The sequence below is a fragment of the Anarhichas minor genome, unplaced genomic scaffold, assembly GCF_050575085.1.
Source record: "Anarhichas minor isolate MPS153535 unplaced genomic scaffold, ASM5057508v1 ptg000026l, whole genome shotgun sequence".
In the NCBI taxonomy this organism is placed as follows: domain Eukaryota; kingdom Metazoa; phylum Chordata; class Actinopteri; order Perciformes; family Anarhichadidae; genus Anarhichas; species Anarhichas minor.
Window position 1 is genome coordinate 19,046,618 of NW_027466472.1, and position 20,260 is coordinate 19,066,877.

Consider the following 20,260-nt stretch of genomic DNA (forward strand, 5'->3'; position numbering starts at 1 on the left):
CTCTACCCCATGAGCCGTATATAATATTCAGAGCATTACTATAACAGTAAACAACTATTTGCTATGTAAACACCACAGACTGTATAAAAACAGTTGAAGTAGTCATCGTGACGTCACCCATTGCTTTGTGATTTGCCGTTATGAAGCCTCGAGATCGCCATCTTGGATTACAGCCGTCGCCATGATGGTTTTTTTCTGCAACCGATGAATGGAAGTGACCATATTTGGAATGCGGAGGAGTGACGCGGTGACGCCGTATATGTCTCTGGTAGAAGAGACCTGTCAATCACAGTAAGCCCGCCTTGACGCGTACGCCGCCACAATTTACTAAATGAACATCATGCTGTATTAATGAAGACTTGAAACTATAGATTGAGACCATAAACTCATGTTCACAATGTTTACTGAGGGAATAAATCAAGAGAGAAGTAGAGTCATTTTCTCATAGACTTCTATACAACCAGACTTTTTTTTGCAACCAGAGGAGTCGCCCCCTGCTGGTCAGTAGAGACAATACATGTTTTTAGACACTTCCGCATTGACTTCACTCGGCAAAACCGGAGGTTGCCGCCTGATGGTAAAGACACAGTGGAGTAATGTCCACATGAGCAGAGAATCTGGTATCTAGCTTCTTTAAGTCTGCCTCACATGTCTGGTGTAGTGATGCACCCATGTTCAGCTCATTTCCGTTTACTTCCCCCTATCCTTCTCTCTCTGCTTCTTTCGATCCTCTTCACTGTGTTTAAATCTGCTCTTGAACTCAAGTTTGCCATGTGTTGTGAATGTCAAAGCAATTTTTTTTGCAATCTGCGCAGAAATGATTTCGACCAGCTGTGTGGCAATTAAAGGATCCACATCTTCTTTCCTCTACATTAAGCTAATCTTTCCTACTTACATGCTACTTCAATAATCAACAACTTGCTCAAAGAAAGTCTTAGTTTAATGACGGGGTTTGTGATGTTAATGGGATGGAAATAACACACACACACTTCTGAATCTAAGTTGTCCCCTGAGACTTCGCTGGCGTTTCTATTAAAGGTTTCTCGTAGGAGTGTGTATTGATCCACATGGCATTTCGTTATATCAGAGAGAGCGCAGCACTAACAAGACAGCAGGCAGCATTGGATTGGACAGGCAAACAGAGATACCCATCACATGCGTCTGTGCGGGGAGCGCACACAGGCTTTACACAGGAACTGAGACGTTATTATTAAGCTGCACTCACATTTTTCCCTTTTGTTCATGCACTGCTTCTGTTTTTTTTTTTTACACAAAGAGAGAACAAGAGCAGAACAAATCAATCCGTGACATTTTTCTCATGTCCTGGAGGATATGAAGATGGATACCAATAAGCATAAACACGTGCACAAAAAAACCCCTCTATGAACGACACAAAGACACCTCTGTTTCCCATCAATAGATTCAATAATTATGATAATCAACTAATTGCAACTCATTTGTCAGTGCTGAACATTCTCTGGTTCCATCTTCTCCAGTGTAAAGATTTGCTGCTTCCCTGTTTTTACGTCATTATGATGTTGATATCTCTGAGTTTACACAAAAGTCATTTGAGAACTTTGAGCGGGTCAACCTGCTTTCTAAATGGACACACCCACTCAGCAGATAACAAAAAGCAGTGAGGTAGGTTGCCACGGTAAGCTAATTAATAAGGTTATGTTTTAATGTGAACGCTAGCACTAGCTGAGTCGACATTAGCGGCTAACTTTGGAAATAACTCAAAGGATGATGTATATCTACTTCCATGTGCTGCAAGGTAAAATTCCAGTTTTTGTCAATGGAGTCTAGTGGCTTTAAAGAGAGCGATATAAACGCTTCAGTTCCCCGTCTGAAAGGGCTGTCTGAGGGAAAGGTAAACAGCTGTTGAGTGTACACTATATTTTGAAGAATTTAGCTGTTCTATAGCTATCTTTAAAACCACAAGTCATTTCACCTCACAGAACACAGGTCTGCCGCTGCCTCGATCGATCGATCGATCGATCGGTTAGTTTATTGTTTGACATTTGGATCCCAACTAACGAGGTGTCCACAGCAGTAAATTGCTTAGCTTCCGTGCGAGGACTTCTGTCTACTTCATTAAACTGGGAACGTGCCTACCGCCATCTTAATTACTGCGGGTATTACATGACTATAGATGTATGTTTGTATCGTCATGCAGAAACCTACGTCGGGTCATGTGGGAAAAGGTTTTTAGAAGCACTTTGGGAAAATAGCATTCTAATGCTAAAACATATGTACGTCCACCAACATTTGAATGTTCCGATTTTAACACATGAACACCACTGGGAAGCTACATAATTATAGAAAACTTAAGAATTAATGGACCCGCCCACCTGTTTTAACCGTTTTCTGACATTTAATAGGCAAACCTTTTTAGTGGAAAAATAAATGAAGAGATTAATGGCGTTTCAGTGCTACTCTCTCGCAAATGATCATTTTGGCGATGGTGCAGCGATGTGTTTAATTTTCATATTTCGTACCCACCTTTGGCCTGGCATTTGTCCAAAACCCGGGTCTACAGTTGGTAAAGATTAATCTCCCTGTCTTCATAAATTGTGTTTAGTGTTTAATTTCCTCAAAGTCTGACCTTCAGGACGGTGAAAATCAGAGTCAAATCTTCCTCTAATCCTGACAATCAATAACTTAATTGGTCTCACTGGCAACAGAGAAAAGGTCGCTGTCAGGCTGAACTCTCCCTCTCTTTCTCATCACTCTCTAGCCTTTCATCTCTAAATGCCTCTTATGTCTCTGGCCCCTCTTCCCTTCCTGCTGCCTATGAGCAGCGCATCGTTCTTTACTGAATGGACGAGCCCCTCCGGCTGCTGAGCTTCGGGCAAGCTATCGACCGCAGCATCACGAGCTCAGTAATTGGTGCGTCCCCGGATGGACTGGTGGCAGTGTGATGGAGGGAGTCGCTCTAGCTCCAATTAGCCCTGACTGATGGGAGACCAGGGCATTAGCGTCAGCTCTGTGGTATGGCTTAGATAGCAATGATAAAGTAAACTATGCAATATAACGAGGGTAACATAATGGAAAACATTATCAGACATGACTTTGAAAGACAGTTACAAAAATGAATCTCAAGGTAGGTCGAAATTTAGACAGATTATTCCAGATGCAAATTCACTGACGTCTCTGGTCTGAAGTCTAACTCTAAGGACTCGAGGGAGAAAATAGTTTTGTGAGAGATCACAGTTTGAATATTAGAGACATAGAAACTTAGGTATTGGGACAAATATTTTTAAAAGCAATTGGTAAATCCCATCAAAGCTAACGTAGGAAAGCTAAAATACAGGTTATGAGGTCTCCTTTGTTTGTGTAGTTGAACGCTCATCTGCTGTGTTTCAACATAGCTGGAGATGAAGTCAGATTTAATACCCACTGCCATAAGGCAAGGAATTTCAAATGATAATTTGGTGTGAAAATAAAAGCATCTGAAAAGGAAACAAATGACCTTGTTGATTTTCGGCAATTGCCTTAATTGTCATTTAAGTTTACTCTTGGAGTTGTTTTGTTTTTTGGGGCATTGGAACCATTTTTTCACAATGTTGAGTGGGTTTCTCCTAACTCTATACAGACAGATGGGTAACAAATAAAAGGAAAAACCAAGTGTTGCATCTATCTACAGACTATATCTAACTCTAGAGAATGTGGGCTAAGCCCTCGTAGTCACAGGGAACAGCTGATTATGTGGCAAGCAGACGAGTGGAATTCACGTCATATCTGACCCGGTTTCAGGTTGGTTTAATGTTCAGACAATCTCTCCTGTCTACCTATCCATCTCTACCTACCTATCGCTCTCTATTTATATTAGGGATGCTAATTTCGTTGTTTTTTTTCTGATTGATAACCGATCATTAACTGTTAACCGGCAGTTTTAGTGTGCATGCTTGGGTTGAAGTGCCTAACAAGCCGCCAGGCTTCAACGATAACCGATAAACAAACGGGTTGAATCCATCATTTATTGCCAGCTGCAATGTATGAGGCAACAAACAGGCAACCGAGTCCCCAGTTCCCCCGTATGGGACAGTTATTAGCCACGCTGTTGCGTGCAATATATATACATATTATCTATAAATCTATATATACCTCAATATCTCCATCTATACATTAAATTGACATGAGTTGTGCATGTATTCTGAAGATGAAGTGTTGGTCTGTAAATATGATGTATAGCTTGGGGATGTGTTCGTCACCAGCAGCAGTAACCTTTTGTTATTGACCCATTAATTATTAGTCCGTCATCTTACGCGGTGGAACACATTCATCCTGTGCAATTTACTGTCCTCCGTCCAGTTGTCCAATGTGTGCTTAATCATGTCGGTGTCGCATCGATACCACTTAGCTGCCACCGGCCCCTCACTCGCCCAGCAAGGAAATGGATCACTGAAAGGAGGAGAGGGAGACGGTGTTGGGTAAAGTTGTAAATGTACAGAGATAAATTTGGTCAAACGCACACGGCTTTGTTCTGTGCACCTTGACGATCAGAACTTTATAACTTCCATTAAAGGCGAAACACGTAGGTTATGTGTGCCCTCTCACAACGTCCTCAACGATAGTTCATTCATTCCCTCCGTATCTCTTCCTATCGCTCGCTCCCCTCGACTGGCCCATTCCTGGTGATATATACCGAGTCCCGGATAGTTCATCTTTTATTCAGCAGGGCCTCCGGGGCGAGGCTGATAACACCAAGGTCCCTCATCATTTCTGTCCAGCGCCCCTGCCCTGCCCCTCCCCCCGAGCAGCACCCTTTTTCTCTCTGACTCTCAAACCCCAAAAGATGCGGTTCACTTTCTGCTTGTGTTGAGTTTCACCGCGCGGTGAATTCACAAGCAGCTCCTGCAGAGAGGTCTGTGGTGAAACTTACTTAAGAAACGGCTGCAGTTCACGACTGGATGCAGAGATCCCCTTAGGCCACCGAGTGGACGGGTCACATAGATGTGAAGGAGCCGGGCCAATGGAAGAAAGTTGTAAGAATGTTTTTTTTGTGTGATCTGCCACAGAGGAAAGCGAGTAAAGAGGCAAAAGGAGGAGTGAGTCTTTCTTGTTTCCTCAGACAAACCACTTCTTTCATGGGTATAAAATCCATTATTTGATTTAGGACACCGGCCTCAGCAATCAGATTGTTGGAGTTTTGATATCTGGTGAAACATCTGGTTTTTCATCTTCCCTGGTCGTTACATTTTAACTTCCCAGAGTGAATAGAGATTATTTGCCAGAATAGTGCTGCAGGATGAAGATCCACAGGGTCTTTTTTCACAGCCTTGTAAAACAGTTTTAACGATCTCAAAAAAGATGCGTGTAAATAAATGAGAAATGCAAGGAAGTAATAAAGCAGAACTTAATGTTTCTTTGTGTATCCTATTTGTTTTTTCATATTTTAGCAGCACTTCATTCAAATACAAACTGCTCTCAGTAACACTAACTATCCAGTTGTGACTGTATCTCAGTACAATTCTGGCTAATGGGGCTTATAACCTCCGGTCTTTCATTGGTTTCATTGGTTTTCACCAAAGATTATTTCAAAGCAAGACTGGAATATGATCCAGTACGTGGGGCGTAAAGCTGTGCAGCAGAGGTTGATTATGAAAGCTCACTGGAGCAATGGGCTTGTGTAGGTTTCTCTACATCCACTGCATGAAGGCGTTTGTTTGCTGCTGTTTTTCTTCTTTTTAGAGATTATACAGTAACAGAAAGACAGAATGGAGAAGCTGAATACTTCATCGTTAACATGCTCACAAACATTTTTTTCCTGAAACACACACACACACACACACACACACTCACTCACTCCTCTTGTTTTTCTTCCATGAGCCTACTGGGTGAGGATCAGACAGGGTTTTCTGGCCAACACTTCAGAGAATTACAGTAGCGAAGTAGCAGCTGCTGCCTTGGCTCCATTACAGCACGCTGACACACAGGTGGTGTGTGTGTGTGTGTGCGTGTGCGTGTGTGTAAAGATAAAGGCTGCGCCCTCTACAATATTATTGGTGTGCAATTAAAGGTCCGTCCGGGTTAAATATGATTTGTTTTTTTTAGGGACTTAAATTTATATCATAGCCCAGATTTTGAAAAACAGTCGTGAGTAATGCTGCTGATGGCCGGTCGAAGAAAAATACGATGGATGAATGCAGCGGGAGGTCGGTGACTGTTGAGCCCACGTCTTCACAGAGACCTGGATCCGTAGTGATCCAGGATCAAGCTGCACCTGGCGGGCGGACAGCAGGACAGAGATCAGGACTCCGGTGGACTCTGTGTTTCCATCATGATGCTTGGGGCTCAAACACAGTTAAAGCTGATGGACAATGTTTTCCTCATGTATGAATATTTAATGTGAAGATGTCGGCCATATCATCCGCCCAGATAATAGTTTGTGTTGCTGCTGTTTACATTCCTCATGATGCAAATACAATAAAAAGCACTACAGGAATGTACTGCTGCTTGTCCTGAGTTTGTTGTGTTACTAAATGGGCTACAGCTGAATACCGTTATGCATCCCTGTGTTGCATAATGACAATAAATGATCCTTGGATATCAGAGGGTACTGGTGTGGAGCCTCCTGCAGAGTCCTTCAGTTCATACGAAGCGGGCATCAAAGACCCCCCCCCCCCCCCTCACGGCTCCCTCACACCTTTCTGCTCTCCGCCCACAACTCGTCCATAGTTTGTCTCTGCCATGGGGAGCTGCTGTTCTCCTCCTCAGTGCCGCTCTCCCTCCTCATGGCCTGTAACCACAGCACAGCCGCTATTGATCAGAAAGCGCTCAGCGTCCAGCCTGATTGATTTTCATGGCCGAGGCCAGATGGTTTACAGCTTCCTACACCATTTCTCACACCCGCTCAATGGGACGATATATGTCAACTCTCAAGCTGCTGCTGCTGCTGTGAAGCCTTTTAGTCAGTCATACACCCAAGACTATATATATATATATATATATATATCTCTATAACAATAGAAGCACAAAGAAGTTGCATCTTATTATATCTTCATTAGTTCATGAGTTTGTTTGTAATGTATCGGTATGTTATTAGGTTTGATGTTTCAAATGCATTGTCTTTGATACTAAAAGTGAACCTTTAAATTATCCCTCACGTAGAAGTGATATTCTGTATGTTATATATGTTATGTTATATATGTATTTTATATATTCTCATCAGCCCCAAATGTCCAGTACAGGTCGGGCCTGTTACTTGCAGAGTTGCTCTTTTCCACGGCTGAGTGAATTGCAAAGCCCCCTTTGGTCTCTTCTGTGCTGCTTTCTGTCCCTGACCCCGTGCTCATGTGTGTGTGTGCAGGGAGTGACGTACTGCGGGGAAAGCGCCGCCAGCAGTCTGACCATGGCCAACGTCCCCTGGCACCAGGAAGTGGTCGCCTTCGTCCAGCAGCTGGCCGACATGCTGCCTCAGTACGAGATCGCCTGCGAACACGAGCACTCCAACTGTTTGCTCATCGCGCACACCAAGGTAAGAGAGCTCGGCGTCGCAGGGTCGTACATGACCCAACGCACCACATCTGCACTCTGAACCAATCGGACACAGTGAGCCCTAAAGTTTGAGCTAAACACACAGCAGGACTGACTCGTAAAATGAGAGCGTATGAGACTAGTTTATCCTGTTTTTACTCTTAGAGCTGACAGTATTAGGTGCAGCTCACTGTTTGTGCACATTTTTAAGTTATCAACGTCGTCCATGGACGACGTGAGCGTCCCTCACACATAACAATGAATAAAGTGGTGATCCGCTTTGCATCAGTTTTTATTCTGCGGCAGCTCCTTTTCAGACACAAACGCACACATCCTCCGTCTCCATTCTCTTTCAGAGACGCTTTCCACACAGCTCAGAAACTCACTGCAGGTTCCGAGTGTTTTTAAAGTCTTGTTTTATTATTCATCTAATTTAGAAATATGCAACTATCAGAGCGGTTTATTCCGACAGTGGCTCACTCGCCCCAGAAAGTATCAGTCAGTGGTGGGTTCTGCCAGGACAATCAATAATTAATGAATGATGATTAGTTGCCATGTTGGCGCTCTCTGACAGCCGCACCTCTCTATCACACACACACACACATGAACATTGTGCTTGATGTGTAATCAAAGTTTAGTGTACTCCTAATCCTCCTTTGTTTTCATGGGACTTCTTACAGGTTTATTTACCTCTGTGGGCTCTTCCTCTCTTTCTGGGTGCTCCGGTGCCTGGAGGGATAACAGGAGAGAGAAAGAAGCCACATACTGTTTGTTGTTTAGTTTTCTATCACACGGTGTCGGAGCTTATTTCATGTTTTTGTGTAAAATGCTGCAAGAGTTACTTTTCTGAGAAGCAAAAAATCACAAGAAACAGCTCCAAGCGGTTTCAGGGGAAGCTCAGTGAATGGAAGTAAAGAAAGAATACATTAGTTATTCCATTAGTTATCAAAAGAAGATCGCATAGAGGAGCCTAAGTGTGTGATTTGAGGTCAGAGACGCAATAGTGCGAAGAGTCCGAATCAGAAACGATTAAATGTCTTATAACAGACCTTTATGTATTTGGTGCCGTCTGAAGTTTTGTCAAACAGCAATATTACCCGAACTGGACTCAACTGTTGAAATCAAACAATGTAAAGATCCAAGTTATAAAGAATTGGTCTTCTCTATCTCAGACCCCCTCTCTCAAATCCTTGTACACTTTCTACACTTGTCCTGTATCTCTGTTTACAATGGACACGAGACTGCCTGTGTCTTATCGGTAGGCTACTCAATGTGGCAGTGGATATATATATATATATATATATATATATATATATATATCCATTAATACTGGGAAATTTAAAGCGTCACTATACAGTTTGAGTAGCCTTTCAATTGTTAATGTTGTTTCCTTTCTTCATAGTCATTGGCATACAGACCTACCTACAGTGCTGCTGCCATTTAAAAAAAAAAAAAGAAGAAATTTAATTTTGGACAGGGTTTATGCCGTCCTAATTTAGGATTCCTAACTAGGGAAATACCTAAAATGAGATGGGATTATATTTTCATGAACGAAGTTAAGAAACATGTTTTCTGTAAAACCAAAAACTCTCCCTAAACTGAGATAAGAGAGGATTTCAGACGTAGGAGGCTTCTGCAAGGAGGCCCCTGGTTACACAGATGAACTGACATGTAGGCCCGCGTATTAACGCAAACATCATCATCGTCACTATCATCATCGTCATCGTCACTATCATCATCATCGTCATCATCAACGTCACTATCATCATCATCATCGTCACTATCATTACCTTCTTGAAAGCACACACTTGCCTGAGACAAGAGGTGTTAAACATCCAGTTGTTCACTTTATTCCTCACACACCAGCAAGGACACTCGATCACTATTTCACAGAATTGATTCCACCTTCCTCTTTTCACCCCTCTCTTCTTTCCTCTTCCGTCTCCTTTTTCATCCCTCTATCATTCTCTCACCCAACACAAACACAACGGGGACCATTTGTGCAGCCGCTCGACTCATTTGCACCTTCTCGCCTACAACTGTCGGCGTTTCTTAATATACGCTCTCATCACATCTCTCCACTTCCTGCTTTCAGTCACGCAGATCGCAGTGTTAGTGCTCGCTGCTCTGAAGCAGCATCTATCTTTTTTTCTTTTTTTTTTGACAATTACGTTGACTCACTTACTCTTCATTTTTGGGCGGTCATCGATAATCCAGCAGTTTGGGAACTAGAGGCATTTTTAGCTTCCTTCTGTCTGATGTTTTTCTGTTGCGTGACTTCGTCGTCCTGAATGTCTCTTCGTGCAACAAAATCTCAGCAGGAAGAGAACCCAGAATATGAAGTCCTCCTAGTTTTTTTTCATGTTAACTTACATAACAGCAGAGTTTATAATGCATCACAGGAAAGCACACTGGTTTCGTGTGCGTGCGTGCGTGTGTGCGTGCGTGCGTGCGTGCGTGCACGCGCGAGCTTACTGCACTGTCCTCAGATCTTCTAGTTCCAGTTGGACGATATCACTGTTTGATGTCGGCCCTTAAAAGACATCAGAGCTGTGTGTGTGTGTGTGTGTGTGTGTGTGTGTGTGTGTGTGTGTGTGTGTGTGTGTGTGTGTGTGTGTGTGTGTGTGTGTGTGTGTGTGTGTGTGTGTGTGTGTGTGTGTGCAAGCAGCGATAGATCCTCCCTGCACTGACACATCATCATCATTAGGGATCTTCCCGTTGATGGGCATTTCTCTACCTCTCTCGCCCCTCGTTCTACTTTCTCTTGCAGCCTTTTCTCTCTTTCATCTTCCCTTCTTTCGTCTCTCCTTCCCTCGTCCTTATTATCCGTCCTCTTCCATCCGTCTCAACCCTGTTGACTCTCAAATCAGTCGACCTGTTGTGTTTCAAAGTCCAAGTGAAGGTGTCCCTTTTTGCAGTCAAGCGTCCTGTTAGATTTATTCATATTTCTTGTTCCTATAAAGGACAAAAATGTCTTTAAATATGCATCAGAAATCAAGCTAACAGACCATGACAGCAAGTTTCTAACAAGAGCTGCAACTCACTGAATATTTTCATTAGCGATTATTTTTTATCGTTTGATCTATAAAATGACAGAAAATAGTGAAAAATGTCCATCAAAGTCCAAAGGAATGTCTTTCAACATCTTGTTTTAACTCTCCAAAACCCAAAGATATTCGGTTAAATACGATGAAAAGCAGCAAAGCTCCATATCTGAGGGGCTGAAAACTGCATTTTCTGCCATTTAGCACGAAAAATTAGAATACAAATCGATTGTCAAAAAAGCTGGTGATTGTTTTCATTTCTGAAAATTGACAAATCAATTAGTCCACTAATCGTAGCAGCGCTACCGCTAACTACCTGCAATCTTGCTGCATTCATGCCATGTCAGTAGAATGGGAATAACAGGAACACCTCTCCTTACTACAAAATAAGAGCATGCATTATTTCACGCTAATTGCCATAGTTACCTGCGTACTTACACGGGAAATAGAAATCAAACCTACAGTTGCTGTTTTCATCAAGTTATATACAGTGATATTGTGGTTTGTTGACAAGTGACACCAGATACAGTGTGTATCTATAGATCTTTCTCAGTAGGTTGAATCAATTGCTTCGTCACCACTTTGCTGACAGGTCTGTAGTATTTATCACCACATGGGAGAAATTCTCCGCTGACTCGTAATAACAACTTGATGGCATTAAAGGCTGTTTCACACTTGGCGCTGGTCTGTACAACATGGCAGGAAGGCAGCATTTAGTTCCTGGGTGGATGTTTGTGTCTCTGCTTATAGACGAGAAGACAACATTGGCTTTGAAACAAAGTTTTGGGTCTCAGTCTGAAATTATCTGAAGGATGTGTGCAAAAAAAAAAACTCTTTTATGCCGACAACATGCGGCACAGACGGGGTCGTCTATCACAAACAAAATATATTTCAATCAAAGTGTTTCTCCCTATTTCTTTGTTTCTCCAATGACAGCATGGGAAATGTAATTTACAGAGCAAAGCTCCGCAGTGTAGCAGACTGAGATGAGACGTGATGGCCTTCCATTAGTTCCCTGTGAATGTGTGTGAGAGTGCTGCACAGCTCATTGACCTCTGCTCACACAGAACACCAGGGCGCCTCCCGCGCCGCTCGGAGGAGAAGCCGTGATCGGCTCCCCGAGTGAAAACAACAGGCCGCCGTGTTCTCATCGCAGACGGCACAGCTTCGCTTTGTTGCCTGGAGACCGAAATTGTTTGCCAAGATGCCAGCCGAACAAATATCTTCCTTTCTCATTACTAGAATCATTTCTCCCCCCCCCCCCCCCCTCCTCTTTCTCAGGCCTCATCAGCAATGCAGTGGGTCGCTGCTCTCTTAACGGCCGCAAAATGGCTCGCGCTCAAAACGCTCAACGCCTCGACTCCCTCAGCGGGCCGCCATCTCCGGCAGGGACAGTCTTTCGCTTGGCAAATAAATGCGAGTCCTTCATGACTGCATTTTGTGTCATTTTTGAGCCGCTGCTGCTCTTCTGAGAACGTCAGTGATGTAACGCTGGCGCTCCGTTCCCCTCCCGTCGTGTGAATTACAGTTGGGGCGTAAGTCTGAGGATTTTAAGGAAGCCGCGGTGCGCACATGGGGGTCCGGGGCCACGAACCTTTAAAATGCTGAGAGCTAAAAGCACAACAGTCGTCCCTGAGAGACGGCCCAGCACCATTTTGCACCCAGTCACAAATGATTTAAACAAACTGCATTAAAGTCATCAAGGACCATTTTAAAAGATGAGAATTTGCTTCAGAGGAGAAGGTTGCTTTGTATTTAATGCCGGCTTTGCTTGCTCTCCGTTTCCTCTCAGTCTTTCCCATCTCTGCAGACAACAAGGGAAGTATGGTATGGTATCGACTGGAGAGCACAGTTGCATGCTGGGAAAGTAGAGGTCACGCTCTCCACCCCTGTTCGCTGGTTTGGGAGCACAAGCAGGATTAGAGAGGCAGCATGATGTTGGAGGCTTTTCCGTCACAGTCAAAAGCTCAAGCTGGTCTCTCACTCACGCTCACTCACTCACTCACTCACTCAATCACTCACTCACTCACTCACTCACTCACTCACACACTTTTCGGCTCCTTCTGTCCATTTATTTCCCTATATTTCCCTCTTTAGCGAGATGGATGGCGAGTCAGGTGAAGGCGTAGCATCCTCTCTTCTGAGGAGAAGAGAGGATGTGGAATTTAAAGACTTAACTAACTAATTAACTTCAATTAACTAATTGAAGAACAGAAGCAGCGGCGGTATCTTTCCATTCTGTTACTTTGTGTTCCCTTACTGGCACATTATGTGTTTTTAAAGGAAAGATCTGTCCAGTTATCATTACAAACGTCTTCAATTATTTAAAAAGGTTGCAGGTTTCCACGTACAGATCCACACACACTGCTCGGATGGCCGCTGCTCGCTCATCTTCCACCGCCTTGTTTGTCGTCGTCCCCCCCCCCCCTTCTTTGTGTGCGCTTTCAGTTCAAGGTGGATGGTGAGTGGTGGACGTGGATCGACTATGAGCGCTTCCAGGAGCTGGTCCAGGATCAAGGGGAGAGCGGGGGACAGCGGGGCTTCTCGGCCCTGGACTACATGGCCAAGACTCCCGGCTGGGCTCAGTTCGGAGCCAGCGAGCAAGGCTTCGACCCCGTCGACACGCGCTTCCAACGGCGCCACAAAACCAAAGACATTTCAGGATGCTGATTGATGAGAGAGAGAGAGAGGATGAACAGAACGGGGACTAATCTCTAAAGCAAAAAAAAAACCACATTTACAAAGTAGGGTTCAATGTTTATCCTCGTTGAGTTTCCTGTTTCTCTTTACTGTCCTCAGCTGCCCTCATTCTCACTCGGACTCTTTGTCCTTCTTTTCATTTTTTCTTTAATTTGGATCTGTCGTTTTATTGGCTTGATCAGCCAAAAACTGTCAGAATCAATTGCTTTAGACATGTTTTAAACATTCCCCTTCACATTCTCTTGCTTATACGCACATAGACCTTTGATACTCCCCTCTTTCTCTTTGAAGGAGTCATTATTATAAATGTCAACGGCTTTGATCCGTAGAACCGTCTGGCAGCACTTGGGAGGGTTTACACGGTTTTATTGAACCTGGGAGTGGTTTTCATCATCATCATCATTTCTGAAATTGTTTCTTAATAATCTAGGTTGGAGTTCGGCAGCTGTACGATTAGCATATCAGGAGTAGCTCTCCTCCGCTCTCTCAGACAGCCGTCCTGCTGCTCAGTAGGTTGTATTTACTCGGGTGGGGAAAGAAAGGCTTCAAGGCTTCCGCTGGGAGGGTCCGGCTTCTTATCGCTCTCTTTGTGCTATTTTTAATTGTTTATGTTTTGCACTGTTGCACATTCCCAGCAGGGTCGGCGCTGCTTGGTTTCAGCGCTCTGAGCCGGGGTGGTGGACTATATCGCAGCTTTTTACAGGTAGTTCTGTCCTTCTGACACGTTTGCTGTAGATACGTGGACAATGTTTTTAAAAAAAGAATAATCATAATATAGTTTTTTTTAATAACTTGATATCGTAAACTATGAGAACATTTTGGATATGACTGTTACACAAAATTGAGATCACCGTATTCTCAGGTAATGTCTCGTATCATCTCCCAGCTCCTGGGCACAAATATGAGTAAAGTCAACGTACTGCCGTCTGATGGACAGGATCAGGTACGAGTAGGAAGAAGAGCACCATGGGGGGAGATGGAGCTTCATACTGCGTGCCAGAATAAAGCCTTTACTGATATTTTAGTAAGTCCAGATGTAAAAATCATTTAACTTCTTTTTAATTCAGATGTGAACGTTTAAGTCTGTTTTGGTTGGTTTGAGTCCCTGTTGGGAGGAGCAGCAGGTGTTGGGATCCATCACTGTAATAAATGTATGTGGATTAATCTGCTTTGTCATTTGTGAATTTCATATGCAGCACACACACACACACACTGGTGTATGAAGACACCGTCATGCTGTATTTCAGGAAGTCATTGTATTGTCATATTTTTTCCTTTTCTATTTTTTTTTTACCAGCAACAAAGCGGGAAGTTGACACAGACTATAATAATTGTGGTGAAAGCTTTCTCGGCTGCACTTAGAGGCCAAGTGAAGAGCTGCAACTGAACAAGGATGGAGACATGAAGCTCAAAAGAGATGCAACTGTACAGCAGCTCCCATTATTTATTCAATCTTTACTTGGATGTCATTTGTTTCTCCTGTTGCAGTTTAGAAATGAGAATCGGCAGTAAGTTAAAAGTATTTGTGATCGAGGCAAATTCTTTTTTGTCTTTTTACAGTATCGAATAGTTGACACAATATAGAGAGGACTTTAATGTTATTTATCAATAACATGATTACAGGTTAAGGCACATAAATTATTATTATTATTATTACAGACAGACAGACACACACGAGCACAGACACATTTGGCTTATATGAGACTAGCCGAGGACAGACGGTCCGTCCTCGGCTAGTCTCATATAAGCCAAATGTGTCTGTGCTCGTGTGTGTCTGTCTGCTCAAGGACTGTTTTATACCGTCATTGACTGCTCACTCTGAATTTTGGTCTTTGTCGTGGCTCATAAACTGACGTCCATAGAAACGTTTTAAACTCAAGCAGATTAATTCCATAGGCAGTATGTTATGATCCGCTGAAGTTCGACACGATACGAGATGAATAAATCCCCATTTTCTTTGCTGTCTTCGCCGCCATCTTGACTGTAAGAGAGCCGGCAGGGACAGCTGAGTGAGATTCAACTCTTCTTGGTTTGGGAGAGGGAGATCTGCACTCCACTGAGTGCTCTTTTCTACTTTCATACTGTGAGTACAAATGTAAGAAATGTTATTCTCAAATCCCCAATCTTCTTTCCCTCTGCAATTTTCCTTTTGTCCATAATGTAGCTGAGTGCTTTGCTTTCCCTGGAAACCTTCGTATGTTCGACCTTTGCTTCACAAAGTCAGAGCCGGACCAGAGCTGCTCCATTTGACTTACAGTACAACTGTCACATTCTGTACAGCTCACATGTTTTTTCGAAATGCACGCAAAAGTGTCGCTGGCATTAAATATGTGCTTTGATCCAGTTTGTTTAAAGAAAGCAGAACCGTCATGTTCCACTCTGATGAAGGTGATGTTGGTGAAGGCTGTTGTGCAACCTGGTCTTCACTTCCATCAGTGTATACAAGCAACAAGCTAGAGTACCATCGCATTTTGGGTTGGTTTTTAGCCAAACCTCCCACTGCCAGGTTCCATCATACAAAATACTTCTTTCCATCCTTTTTGTCTCAACAGTTCACGTTCTTTGTGCACTTTAATACATTAAGAGTAAAACCAGAGAGACAAACAGTCCTCCATGCAACAAGAAGTAATGTCTTAATTATAGAAAATGTTACCAGCGATCAAACAGAACTAAGAAACTGTAAAACCTCAGTGTGGATGCACTGCAAATACAAACTGACCCTCATTGGAATTTGCATAGCTGAGCTTTCACTGATGTGAGGACAAAGCACAAGAGAGAACACACACGGTGATTGAGGTGACTGGGTGTGAAGTCAAGTAACCATAAATATGTAGCAGGGAGGGCACTGCTCTAAACAGCTGTAAACAAGGTGGGACAAGTAAAACACTGCTATGTCAAAAAACAACAACAAGCATGCAAACCCTCCTTGAATAAATAAAGGTTAAAGATTCAAATTGACTGCTAGTTTACATGCAGGTGTTTCCATGATGCCCCGGCTTGTGTGGTGAGATAAATGGCAGCAGCACGTTTCTGGAGAGACAACCTGCCTGGAGATGGTGTAAGATGCCCCGGGGGATGATGGGTAATTGCTCTAGTGCCTGGAGGAACACTGGAACAGGTTGCAGAGGTGCCTGAGCAATCTATGCCACAGTGTCTTCTAGCAGTCACCTAAAGTGGTTGTCATTATGTCAGTGGACAGTCGCTCTTATACACATACATATATATATATATATATATATATGTATGTATGTGTATATATACGAGTATAAATCCATGGAGCCAACCTCCAGAAGTGCCTACTTCAGGTTTTGGGTACCATAATTTAGCCACTAAAGAAGCATAAAGACATTGATTGTTCCAGTGTGTGTACATTTGGTGTCAAAGTGTGTACCGCTTTCTCAACATGTGAACGTTTTGATTAATGTGTCGATCTTTCCAAACTTTTTCCACAGCACCTTGTGGCTTCTAATTAAAAAACCTACAGATACATTTTCATGACTCTTAAAGGTGTATTAATATAGCATCAAACATGTATTTTCTACAGTATGTAAAGATATAGTGAGAATGAAGTCGCTCTCCCTCTGTTTGTGTGTTGTAATCAGAGCTTCTCTGTGCTTTGTTTACATCGTGCCTTTTAGTACACAAGGCCCAATGTGAGGGCCCCATATTGGTTATCTGCTCTGCTCTCGTACAGCGGTTAGTCCTTGCGCACACACACTCCGAACGCTTTTAGCTCTGTCAGCACTGTTGCCGTTGTTTGCACTGTTTGCGATGTCGGCACCGTTAGCTGCTAGCCGCCAGCTCAGCCGTCGCCATGTTGAGAGCCGTGTAAAGGCAATCCCTCCATCATAGATTGGCTCTTGAGTTTTGAAAGTAGCCCCTTTAACTTCAGCCGCTGCGTGACGAGTAGCACAACACAACTAAAAGACAAGTATCGGCCCTTCTGGGAAATGTAACAACAACAAAAAGGCCCATTTGTCTGCTGTAGTTTCTCCAATGTGTTCAGGGAAGTGTTGACGGCATACGGAACATAACAGAAATTATTATTATTATTTGATCACTGTCTCATGACTCCGACATCTGCACTCTTTAATGTTTGCGGTGTTTGGTGCGCTTACTTACAGTCACTCTGAGTGCTTTAGCTAAATGACTGAAATACATGAATGATGAATGGTCTCAGTGGTGCTTTTTAGCGTATTTATCAAATCTGCACTACATACTGTACGCCCCACTTGTGCGATGTCTGATGAAATAATTTAAGATTATCGAAGAGCTCCCATCACCATTCAGTAAATATGTAAATGCCTCTAACACCTTGCCAAATAAAGTCAATATGGATCATAATAAAACAAGAATGAAACATTCTCAGGGTCAGAAAAATAAAGACAAGCGTCTCATGTTCCTGACTCTATTATCTCGTATTGTCACGTTCGGTACACTACGCTCTTACAGGGAAAAAAAGGCTTAATCATCCACACGTATTTCTGGCCGCGCACCACGGTATCCCAGAGGTGTTAGATGAATTTTTCAGTATGCGAATGCATGCAGTGATGATTTTTGAATGAGAAATTTGTTTTTCATCGTCCTCCATCAATCCTCCCTCCACACCAGAGAGACAAATAATTAATAACTGAGACCAACCGAATCAGAACAGATGACTGTAGATGTTTTGAACAGTGAGCGTGCATGCTTTGTGGGAGGGCTGAGAGAGAGAGAGAGGGGGGGGTAACATCAGATTTAGTTGCCTTCTGTCATTCTTAGTAATTCTGTTCATGCAAGTATGTTCACAGGAACATTGCTAAAGGCGAGATTTCGTTTTTTTATAAGTCCTACACCCTCAAGAACTGGATCCCAAACCTTCTTAATAAGCATTGAGCTCAAACATATGTGAAGCTAAAACACACACTTGGCTTTGCCCAAACGGTGACAGATGGTCAAATGGCTGCAGTTCATCCAAAATGCGTTGTACTGTGATTTCTTCACTGACTGTTTCACTGACCTTTCTTGGAGGCCTCCAAAATAAGAACGACAACAAAAAAAGTCCTGCCCACAAAATACGTCTGATATTCTCACAGGTTGTGTTTGTGGAGCAGAGGTCAGCCGGCTCGTATTTCATTAGAGAAGCAGGCTGTCCACTTCATGTTGAGTATTCATGACGGTGATGTCTGCATGCGAGCCTCATGATAATGTGCCCAAAACTATGTGGAAGTGATAACGGTTCTTGCACACGGCTGGTGAATGTGTGGGAGGACGTTATCAGTGAGGTTTCATGCTTGTCAGATAGAGATGGGGGGGGGGGGGGGGGGGGGTAAAGTGGAGAGTGTTCAAACTGATACCATTGTGTGTATGTGTGTGTGTGTGTGTGTGTGTGTGTGTGTGTGCTGTTTATCACGGTGTATTCATGTGCATCTGTATGTGTGTCCTGTCTGGGCAGTCCTCCATTCCTCAGCTCATCCCGTCGTTGTCCATCTGTGGCCCAGCTCCCCTCCACTGGTGTGGGTTGTCTCCGTAACCTGCTGCAGGACGTGGTAAGCCGGGCCTTTGATAGGATCACTGTGGCTGGGCGATAATTCAGTATCATTGTTTCATTCACTGGCTGCGGCGTTTTATTGTGACGATGTGATATGACACTGTGCTATCATTTTCCAAAAGGCTGTTGTACAAATTATAATTATGAGCAAATTTAACTTATTATTATTATTATTTTATATTATTATTTTTATTGTTAGTATTATTATTATTATTATTATTATTATTAACTATTGCAATGTCACAGTCTTACCTGTGTGGAGAGCATGTAAAGCATAACGGAGGGACATAGTTCATTACTTAACATTAACAACAATTTTAATCATTTAATTATTATTTTCGATATGATTTTAATTGTTTCATTAATTTTCACAATTACCATATGATTAATATCAATCTTTTGGACTACTCTTGTTAGTATCCGGATTGATTTTAACCATTTATTTATTTTATTGAACTTTTATTTATCCAGTACAGTCCCATTGAGATTAAAGAAGTCTTGTCCAAGGGAGCCCCGGCCAAGACAGCAACAGTTCCATACATAAAAACACAAATAACATTTTCCATAAAAGAGACAAGTAACGGACTTAATCATGTTTTTAAAAACTCTCGTGCATATAAAATAATCTACTTTAAAGTGACTGTTGCCCACACAAAGATGCAGATGCAAAACTTCAAAAGAACTTTCACCAAAGACGGTTCGGGTTCGAGGAATGACAAACATGATATTTGTCCACATGATTGAAGATTGCAGCTACTGATAGTTTTATGAGTCTGAAAAAAAAGAAAGAAAAACATTCCAGAGTTCCATTCTGAAAGACAAGCCAACTTTCTCATACAAACTGCCATGATGTGTGCGGAATCAGAGACAAATGGTAACGCAGCATCTAACATTTTCAATAAGGATGAACTTTCATGCTTCTATAAAAATGTGACCTATAAACTAGACGAGCTGCCCCCCCCCCCCCCCCCCCCCCCCCCCCCCCCTCGTGTGTTTAAGCCCGTGTCTGTACGTTCTGATGCCTGTGTGAATGTGCTGGGCCTCGCCTCTCTGTCCGAACATTCAGACGTGCACGGACGAGCTTGTCGGCACTCTGTCAAAGCAACAGATTTGAGCGGAAGCGAGAGCCAAATGTGCCTCTGCCAAAGAGGAAATTGCTGAAAATGACATCAACAGCCCAGAAACAAATGAGAACACAATGGACACGCTTGTCCAGTGCAGTGAGACGCTGCAGAGACATTTGGGTTTGTTGGTCATTGTTTCAGTGGACGCTGCATCCAGTTGGATGTTGCACCCTGTTGTATATATATATTTTTTTGTCTGGCATATTACTACTTAATTTGATCATCAGTTGAATTCCTTTTTCCTCCAATTCAACTAATATTTTTCCTCTACGCTAATGTGGTAAATAATTGATAAGGTGTAAAATAAGCCATCACCTCTGAGGAGCTGCAGCTGAGAATGTTTCTGCTCCAGCTGTAGTGAGGCCTCTCTGTCCAGGACCGCC

The 20,260-nt window shown here is 43.0% G+C and overlaps 1 protein-coding gene and 1 long non-coding RNA gene across 3 annotated transcripts in view; one reads left to right on the forward strand and one right to left on the reverse strand.

Moving 5' to 3' along the window:
• Positions 1 to 14,387, forward strand: part of tyw1 (tRNA-yW synthesizing protein 1 homolog (S. cerevisiae)) — a 51,837-nt gene extending 37,450 nt beyond the window's left edge. The window contains exons 15-16 of one of the 2 annotated variants that reach the window (XM_076099935.1): positions 7,313 to 7,480; positions 12,972 to 14,387. In XM_076099935.1, coding sequence (XP_075956050.1) covers positions 7,313 to 7,480; positions 12,972 to 13,193 — 390 coding nt within the window. In that variant the 3' untranslated portion in view covers positions 13,194 to 14,387. The other variant, XM_076099937.1, reaches the window with a different exon arrangement.
• Positions 712 to 18,358, reverse strand: LOC142958914 (uncharacterized). Its single transcript, XR_012956177.1, has 5 exons — positions 18,223 to 18,358; positions 8,170 to 8,208; positions 6,650 to 6,742; positions 4,886 to 5,012; positions 712 to 4,404 (listed from the first exon to the last, which is right to left on the reverse strand). It is a non-coding gene; the product is annotated as an uncharacterized LOC142958914 (long non-coding RNA).
• Positions 18,359 to 20,260: the final 1,902 nt, after the last annotated feature.